This window comes from Monodon monoceros, unplaced genomic scaffold (genome assembly GCF_005190385.1).
Source record: "Monodon monoceros isolate NGI ecotype Baffin Bay Population unplaced genomic scaffold, NGI_Narwhal_1 Super_Scaffold_22, whole genome shotgun sequence".
NCBI lineage: Eukaryota > Metazoa > Chordata > Mammalia > Artiodactyla > Monodontidae > Monodon > Monodon monoceros.
Window position 1 is genome coordinate 99,853,347 of NW_021703779.1, and position 9,742 is coordinate 99,863,088.

Sequence of the window (9,742 nt, forward strand, 5' to 3'; positions counted from 1 at the left end):
TACGGAAGATCTGGAAAGGCCATTTCAGCTAATCCTAAATTTAGATCTGTGAATAAAAGTGTGTGGGCCCGATTTAAAGATTGTTCAGTTCATATGCACTTTTTAAACGATTTAAGAAGATGGGGTGGGGGCAGGGATGGAAGCAGTTTGTGCCAGAAATTTTTCAAATTCTGAGGTAAGAAGCCAATTCTCTCCAGTCTCCTGCCTGTTGGGAGGGGGAGTAAATTTTGTGCAAGAACTCTTGATGGAAAAGTACTGCTCTGGGCTGCAGATGTGTACATGGCTTGGTTTTAATTATTTTTTCCCCCTTCTCTCTATCCTTGCTTCCGCTCCCCTCCCCCTGCCACCATAAAGAGGGCGGCCAGATTAGGGCTCTGAAGGGTATAGATTCTGCTTCCTCCGTAAGGCCGCTCCTGTGCAGCCGGTTAGCACATCAAAGGCCGGATGAAATACCGAGGAAACGAAGGGACCAAACCTAGGATCCTTCCAAACTCCCACCTTCCTCTGGGCTCCAGCACAGGGCTATTGTGACTGCCAAGGACAGCTCGACCGACTTCAAATAGAAGAACGCTGCCAAACAAAGAAACTCTGGTCATTATTCTGAGCAAAACAAACAAAAACAAACAAACAAAAAAACACAACAGAACGTTGCTTGCTGATGCAAGAGCAAATCAGTGATTGCAATGAGATTGAGCAAATCAGTGACTACAAAAGGATTTAGTGTTCCAAAAACGAACCCAAAGCAAATCGGACGATCCGATCTGTTTTCCCCAGATATTGGGAGAGCTGTCAGATGAGGCCTGTGCACTGACTTTAGCTATCCCGGGGGTGTCTTCCCCACAGCATCTGGTGGGGGGAGGATTGGAGAAAGGTCGTCAAGGGCAGCGAATGGGGATTCCCAAGGTGAAAATGGGTAGTCTGGGTCTCTAGGGTGGGAAAGGAGCTCAAGGAGTGAGTTTCCCGTCTCCTAAGAGAGCCTCGTGGTCCCGAGGGTTGGCCGGGGAAAGATGAGTCTTCGGATTGGAAGGCGGGGAGAAGCTTAAAGCAGGGGAAATGGAGTTGAAGTGTTTGGCTCGCATCAGGTGGCGGACGGGGCCTCACACAGAACCTGGCAAGGCCGAGCGGGTCGGTGTGCGACGAGCAACTGGGGGTGCGGAGGAGGGCAGCGTGCTGCGTCGCGGTTAGCTAGAGGATGGCGTGGGGATGGCGTGAGGCTGGGGCCAGGCCTCGCAGGTATTGCTGAGGGGTGTGTTCCGCAATCTCGGCGGCTGGGTATGCAGGATCCGGCTGGGGGAGGGGAGCCACCATCCCGAGGTAAGGTGGGGGGCCTGACCTAGGCGGGGCCCGACTGAGCAGCGCCGGGAGCTTCGGAGCCCGTGGGGAGGCGGGGCTGAGAGGCTCCGCCCATCCGGCCCCGCCACCGCCTGGCTCCGCCTCCTCCGCTGGCTAGTCCCTGTCCGCCGGGCCCCGCGCGCCACTAGCTCGCGGAGAGGGAGGAGAAAGCCAGTTCCGGAGCCCTCCCTGTCCCGGCCCAACCTTTGCTCTAGCGATAATGGCTGCCGAGGATGTGGCGGCGACCGGCGCCGACCCGAGCGAGCTAGAGGGCGGCGGGCTGCTGCACGAGATTTTCACGTCGCCGCTCAACCTGCTGCTGCTCGGCCTCTGCATCTTCCTGCTTTACAAGATCGTGCGCGGGGACCAGCCGACGGCCAGCGACAGCGACGACGACGAGCCGCCCCCGCTGCCCCGCCTTAAGCGGCGCGACTTCACCCCTGCCGAGCTGCGGCGCTTCGACGGCGTCCAGGACCCGCGTATACTCATGGCCATCAACGGCAAGGTGTTCGACGTGACCAAAGGCCGCAAGTTCTACGGGCCTGGTACGGCGGCCGGCCGGGGGCCCCAAAGACAAAAGAAGGGGCCCCGGCACGGGGCTGGGTCCCGGAGAGGCGAGGGGGAGAGGGGCGCCCCGGGGAGGTGGGGGCGGAATGGCGGCAAGCCGGGGAGGGCGGGGCAGGGCGGCTCCCCGGGCGGGCAGGGGACAAGAGGCGTCCTAGAAGGGCTGCGGGCCAGTGGGGGACGCAGAATTCCCGGTCCGCGCCGCCAGCCCCGGCGTGGGCTGGAGGAAGACGGCTGAAGCGCTTAAGCCGGGGGCGGGTGGGTGAGGTCGCCGCGAGGCTGGAAGGCGGAGGCCGGGGGTGGTGGCACAGCAGAGCGCAGTGTTGGGGGGTTTCGAAGGTATCGGGTTTGAGGGTTCCTGGAAGGAGGGGATGGTGTCCGGCTGGAGAAAGGAAATGAGGGTGTCTCGAGGGAAACCTGACGGGGGGGAGGGCGGGAGGAGGTAGGGAGGTCCAGCCTTGGAGGGGACGCGAAGGCCGATGACGCCAGGACTAGCCATGGTGGAATGTGAGGTTCTGGGAGAAGGGAATCGGAGATGGGATTAGCAGCAGGTAGGAGCATTGTGCGTGGCGGTGAGTGATGTGTGTGTGCGTATTCAGTGTATGCGGCTTGTCAGTCGTGTGAGTGTGTGTGCGTGAGCGCGCGTGCGCTAGGAATGTGGCATGTGTCAGGTATGTGTGTGGCATGTGTTTGGTATGTGTGTGCGCGCGTGCTGTGTGTGGCAGACGGGGAAAGCTGGGAAGTGAACAAGGGAGGCTCCATGGGGGAAGGGAGCTGGATGAGGAAGGCTGAGTGTAGCGGACGACAGGAATGTGGCAAGACGAGAAGGTAGCACAGTATTATACTCCGTAGCAGGAGAGAAAGGACTAGAAGCCAAAAAAAAAAAAAATTAAAATGGAGGGAGGGAGAAATGGGAGGATCCGGAGAAACAAGAGGGGTAGGGCTATGACGGCCGCTGGGTGTGGGGATTTCAGGAAAAGCCAACCGGAGGGGAAATGAGGGGTGGGTGACTGCTGAGCTGTTGGAGGGGGACAGGCTTGACGGGGCCTTGGAGATGAGGCTTTTCCAAGCTTGGTTGCGGATCAGAATCACCTGATGCGCTTGAGGTACAATACAGATTCCTGGCCTAATCTCCATAACCGCGGGAGGGGGGGGGAAGATCGAGGAATCTGCATTTTAACAACCCACCCCCAGGCAAATTCGAGAAGAATCCAAGTTTGCAAAGTTCTGCTTTATAGAATGTTTGGATCAGAGGAGGAAGAAGAGATTTTAGCTCCTCCAATATGGATGCCTCTAAAAATAAGGGGGCTCAGGGAGTATGGCCACAGGTCTGGAGATGAGGGAGAGGATAGCAGACAGTGACCTGCCTTCATTCCCGCTCCTGGTCTGTTTTACTTTCCCAGTCCAGCTCATCAAAATCAGATGTGCTAAGGTTCTTAAGGAACTCTCCCACTTAGCAGTTTTTCCTCGTGGAGGATTTTAGAAGACCTGCTTTCTGTAGGCATGTAAAGGTCAAGATAATTTGAAAACCACACCTACATTATTTGTCACTTAAAGTGGCACACCTAAAGGCATTATCAGTCAGCATAATCGTGTTAATATCTGTTCTTACTGAGCTACACCGTAAAGCGGTTGAAACGTGTGCCTGGAGCATCATCATATGATTGTAGTCTGCAAAGTCACTGAGAGGAACGTAGGCCTGTGTACGGAGCCCAAAACTGGGAGTCAGGCAACCTGGGTTCTCCGCCTGGTTGGATCACTGACCAGCTGTGTGACCTGGAGCAAAGCATTGTTCCCATAGCCCATAGTTCCCCCTCTTTAAAATGATAAGGATGGCCCATTGTGAGAACTCTCGGTCTCTACCTACACTATTGTCCAGTGAGGCCATGAATATGTGACAACATCATTTGGAAATTATACTTGATGTTATAAAGGATTCCTAAAAATTATTCATTGTTTTTAATGATATTATTGTATGCCTGGCACTTTTGTGGGTGCTGGGAATATAGCAGTGAACAAAACAGGCACAAATCTGCTGGAGCTTACATTCTAGTGACTATACATTCTGGTGAATAATATATATACTCCAAAGACTTTCAATGCTCCCCTCAGATTAAGTATTCTGTGACCATAATTTCTGAAATGGTGAGGTCCAAACCCGTACACTTGGCCTGTTTACCTTCTCTAGTGGAAATGGTAGTATGTAATGATGATTAAAAATAACCATTTTTCTTTGGCATTTTAAAGTTGATCATACATTTCATCTAATTTGTAAAAATAAAAGAATCCTGGTGGATTGAGGTTTCAGGTGGCCAGGTCGTAATGAAACTTGCTCTGTTCTCATACTTGGCATGGTGGTTACCTACAAACTTTTCCATGTCAGACTTGCTACTCAGTCCACCTTTGGGGAAACAACACATTGTTTAAAGTACACTGGCTTCTCTTCATTTACTTGTGCAATATTTACATGTCTAAAAATCCACTTTAAGTACCTACAGAATGATTCACTGCTCTCTTAGACAAAAATTTAGTATCATATATAATAGCATAATACTACATATAATAGCATTCAGCTATCGTATAGAATTTTCACAGTCTTCAAGCCCACCCAAAACAGGGTGACAGACCTGAGCCCCGTGCCATCTCTTCTTTGTTGACACTGAAGATTATGTAACCTGTGGATAGATTTCTGAACCACTGATATTCATGAAATGATTTCTCCTGCAGATGCCACATGTTAATGTTTAACACGGTCTAGTCTTGCAACCAAAGATCTCTATAAGACGCTCTTGACTCATTAAATCGTATCAGAGTATGTTTATAAGAAGATGTTTTCATTTACACTTTAGTGTTTCTTATCTTCAGAATCCGTAACTTTCACTGATGCAGCCCAAGTGCCTAGAACAGAGCCAGGCTCCAGGTTCAATATCCAGAAGTTGAATTCTGACCCACGAACTCACTATTATCTTGGATCATTCCCTACTAACACCTTCCCCCCCCAGGAGATAATCATTTATGGCTTTTTTATTAGCTGTTTGAAAATCACAAGAAATGAATGCTAACGTATAGCATTTTGATGTAGTTTTAGTTGTTTAAAAGTTTAATGACAACAGGTCTTTCAGTATCCACTAGGTAATGATCAAAGGATCAACATCACTTATGGTTTCCAAATGGAATCTGTCATTCAAAAAGCAGGCTCTCCATGTTAATGGGTAAGGAAGCCATTTTCTGTGTGTGAACCACAGAGAAATTGACTGCCTAATAAATAATCGACTTTGGTTTTGTTTTGTTGTTTTGTTTTTAAAGAGGGGCCATACGGGGTCTTTGCCGGAAGAGACGCATCCAGGGGCCTTGCCACATTTTGCCTGGATAAGGAAGCACTGAAGGACGAGTACGATGACCTTTCTGACCTCACTCCTGCCCAGCAGGAGACCCTGAATGACTGGGACTCTCAGTTCACTTGTAAGCGGTTGTTTTTTGTTTCTTTAATTGTGCCTGGATCAAATTTCTACCAGTAATGGGATTCACGGCAGTACAATAGTTATTACTAAGCAGGCTACAACTGGGAAGCATTTTGATAGGCTCCTGAATCTTGGACGGATCAAGTTCATGGCTTGAAGTAATTGCAGCAGTGCTGAGTCACTTGCCGTGATTGCATACCAATTTCTAGCTAGTTCTCTGTGGAAACCTGGGTTTCTGTTTTTTTAAATTTTTGAGAGGTTTGCATAGATTTCACAATAGGATTTGGTGCTTGGTGTGCAGGGGAAAGGAGAGTGGCCGTCTTGGCTACAGAAAGAGGGAATTTTCATAAGCCCTCACTTGTAGAACTTGCCGTTTAAAAGCAGCCCACATTTCTGTTAAAGAATGAGAGACTTGTATTCTACAAAACAGCTTCTCTTTGAATCTAATTGAGCCCAACTATAGGCCTCATCTACAAATGATGCTTATAATCTGCCCAGCAACAATGGTGTCCGCGTTTTTAAGAAGAAAGCAAAAAGGAGACACTTGTTTCCTAGCTTATGGTATGGGCTGAGGTCTTTGGGGGGAAGTAAGGATGGGGGTTAAGTTGATATTTTGAGATTTGGGGAAGTGGCTTTTGTCCAACCCAAGTGTTTGATGATCACTTTAGCAATATTTCACTGCTAAGAATTTGAATGATAATTTTTCCCAGCTTTGAAACAGTATATAAAGACAGTGACCACTTCCTTGAGGGGGATTTTTCATTGTAAATGTCATTTTCTATTTGCCATTCTCTATAATCTGTTAAATATTATTGGCTTTTTTGGCTAAGCCCAACCATTTTCTTTGAAAACAATGCTGACTTCAGAGAGTTCTGGATTAATAATTAGCCAGGTATGGCTCTACCTTTAGAGTCTGGATCCCAAGCAGACTAATAGCTTTCAAGTCCAGAGGCAAGTCTTTTTACTCTGAAAACATAATTCAGCTATCTAACAGTCCCTCATTTTTTGCATCTTCAGGATGCCTTTGTAACAATAGATTCTTCTATATGAAACCAATGAGTCGTAATTCATAACTTACAAAGCTCCATTTTCTAGGGCTTGCCTTCATCAGTGGGGTAAAAAGTGTGGTTCCCCCAACCCCTTAAACTAAGGCTAGCCCCAAATACTGTTGTGACACTTCAGCTACACTCAGAGCTGGCGTGGATTCCCCTTAAGGCGGGTCTCTGAGGCGCCACCCGGCTTTTATTTGTCTTGCACAGTCCCAAGCATCCTAGGGACTTTTATAAAATGTTCAAATAGGGAAGTTCCAATTGTTCCTGACGATTATTTCACACCAAAGTAGCTCCGGTTGCCTGGTTAAACAGATTGGTTACCCCTCTAATTCCTACCGATACTCAGAAAGAGGAGTTCTTTTGGCCTCTGACACTGAGATGATTAACCCTACGTTAGCTTGGCCCTAATAATACAGGCAATATGGTGGTTGTCTGCTGACTCCATCCCTTCTCAGGTCCCTTACGTTCTGGTTGCCCTCTTAAATCTATTTTCTCCAACGTCTCCAGTGCTCTCTGGCCTCTGTTAGCACTTCCCTTTAACCACGTATAGCTGTTGCCCCGTGTTGGGGGAGAATTCCGTCTCCTGCTCGCCCCTTCACCCACTAGACTGTTATCACTCCTTCCCTTCACTGTCAGACAGCCATCTAGTAATCCGCGGTTGTCCCTAACCATTGCTCCATCCCTCCTTGCTCCCTGCAGTATGGTTTCTACCCCCACGATTCCATTGAACCTTCTTTCTCAAACGTTTCCAGGGACCTGCTTCTTGCCAATGCTAATTTCACTTCTCCGGTCCCTGTTGTCAGTCTCCAGTCACGTGCCCCTCCAGAGTGGCTCCCTCTCCAGAGTCCCCATTTCGGTCCACGGAATCTCCAGTTTTCACTTCATTTACTCATGTTTCCAGCTTCCTTTACGTGTCTCATATCCTTCCCTTCCCATCCCCACGGACACCCCCTCCTCCTGGCTCTTGTTCCTCCGCATGTGGATCCACCCGCTGGCCTCCTGGTCACCCTGCTCCTGGGCTCTCCTAACCATAATCTGCCGTGCCCTCTATACACAGTGATACCGTAGTGGCCACAGCACTGTTTTACCCTGTCATTCCTTTGTCGTAAACTTTCAACGCCCTTTGCCACACCTGTGGGACAAGTCCGGACTCCTCAGGCTGGCTTTCCACATCTGTCTCAGGATTTCCCCACCCTGTTTGGCTAGCGCTACTCCCAGTCTACTCCTGCCAACTTGGTCTCTTTATTGCTCCCCCAGATACATTCGGGCGCACCTGCATGCCTTTGTGTGTGGTACTTGAAATTTCTGGAAACCCCTCCCTCCCCAAGTCCTTCTACACATTTTCCAAAGCATATCCTTCTCCCACAAAGTGTTCTGCAACCCTTCCACCTAACTCATAACAAGCCCTTGCTCTGCTAAACCTCCTATGCACTAACACAACTCATTCTGACATTACCTTGCACATTCGTTGTCAGGCATCGCTACCTGTTCTATATTTCTGTCTGCTGCACAAAACTCTAACTCCCTGGGACTTGGCTGGGACTGTGGTATAAAGCACCTTCAGGAAGCCCAACGTGCTATTGTGTCATTCGTAGGCCTCTCACAAATGCTTTCAAATGAAATGTCATGATTTTCTCGAAAGCGTGAGAGTGACCGCTGTGTCTTCCTCTCTCCTTCCAGTCAAGTATCATCACGTGGGCAAACTGCTGAAGGAGGGGGAGGAGCCCGCTGTGTACTCAGATGAGGAGGAGCCAAAGGATGAGAGTGCGCGGAAAAGTGATTAAAAGCCTGCAGTGGACGCATATCTATTTTTGTATTTTGCAGAATCATTTGTAACATTCCAGTCTGTCTTTAAAACACGGTGATTTCAATATTTAGAAAAGTTTTGAACTTGCTGTACATTTTTTAAATTAACATCACTAGTGACACTGATAAAGCTAACTTCTGTCTTAGAATGCATGATATGTTTGTGTGTCACAAATCCAGAAAGTGAACTGCAGTGCTGTAATACAAATGTTATTACTGTTTTTCTTCTATCTGTAGTCAGTACAGGCTGCATTTGAATTTGTTTTTTCCTGAGAGACAGGTAAGATGTGGGTATTTGCCCCAAACAGGTAAAAATGTTAAATGTGCAAAGTCCTTCAAGCATCAAGGAACAAAGGATCAACTTTTAGTCATGATGTTCTCTGAAGACAGCAAATCCCTTATTTCTCAATTGACTTAACTGCATGATTTCTGTTTTATCTACCTCTAAAGCAAATCTGCAGTGTTCCACAGGCTTTGGTATTGATTAAAGAGAGGTGTCCAGTAACAAAACGAAATCTCAAAGCTGGGCTCAATTGCAAGAAATCTACTTTCTTTGTTTCCAGTCTGCATCACTGTCCTTGTCCTCCTTGGGACCCTCAGATGCCCTCACTAACATAGTAATCTACAGTGAGGATTAAAACAGGATGTGAACATTCAAAAGCAAGCTTTGGAAAAAATCAGCTGGCTTGCCTAAAAACCTAAAACACATGAATAAGACTGTAGGACTATCTTCCCAGTCCCCACGTTCATGGTTATTTTACATGGTTGGACGTGAGAGAGGGGCATGCAGAACAGGAACAGGTGATTGCTCTCCTAAGAGCCTTCACACCCCTGAAGAATAAGGAAACCGAATACATCACTAGCCAAGTGGTTTTTAAAGTGTATTCATAAAGTAACAGTTATTCTTCTCTTGTTACAAAACTATAGCCACTGCAAGAGTAGTAGTCAAGTGTCTTGGTCTTTGATATTGGTCTTTTGGTTAACAATAAACTTAGCTTAAGTAGACTGTACAGTTGTGTGAGTTTGTAAAAGTATTATATGAACAATTAGTGAGGTTTCTTGTAGTTGAATAGTCATTGTATTTTCTTGTGAACTGTGTTTAATGGTTTTACCTCAAATCAGAAAACAAAACGAAGTGCTTTGGTCAGTTAATAAAATGGTTTTACCCAGTATAGTGTGGTGGGTTGCCCTGTTTTTTTAAACCTTAATCTGAGTAACCAGCTTCAAGAGTTTCACTTTTGAGTGACTTTTTTTGTATTCCGAAAGAGACAAGTAAAGGGGCAGAACTTTACAGAGGCCTCACACCACAAACCAAATACCAGCTTGTCCTGTTAAAAAAATAGTGAATTGAATTTATTTTTTGTGACTTGTCAAATTCTGCCTCTTTAAGTCAGAACTTAATAAACTCAGAGGCAGACTTCCACCTTGAGGTCTACGGCAAGGTCACTAAGGAGTAACTCTAGTGAAGACTGTTACCGAGTGCCAAGGCAGGTTTTGTTTTTGCTGTCATCGGATTAGTAAAGTGTT

At 47.4% G+C, this 9,742-nt stretch overlaps 1 protein-coding gene across 1 annotated transcript; it reads left to right on the forward strand.

The window, feature by feature from the left end:
* Positions 1 to 1,456: 1,456 nt before the first annotated feature.
* PGRMC1 (progesterone receptor membrane component 1) lies at positions 1,457 to 9,387 on the forward strand. The gene is made up of 3 exons (XM_029241387.1): positions 1,457 to 1,877; positions 5,203 to 5,358; positions 8,090 to 9,387. Exons 1-3 carry the CDS (start codon positions 1,553 to 1,555, stop codon positions 8,191 to 8,193), a joined length of 585 nt encoding a protein of 194 aa, XP_029097220.1. The 5' UTR covers positions 1,457 to 1,552; the 3' UTR covers positions 8,194 to 9,387.
* The last annotated feature ends 355 nt before the right edge of the window (positions 9,388 to 9,742 follow it).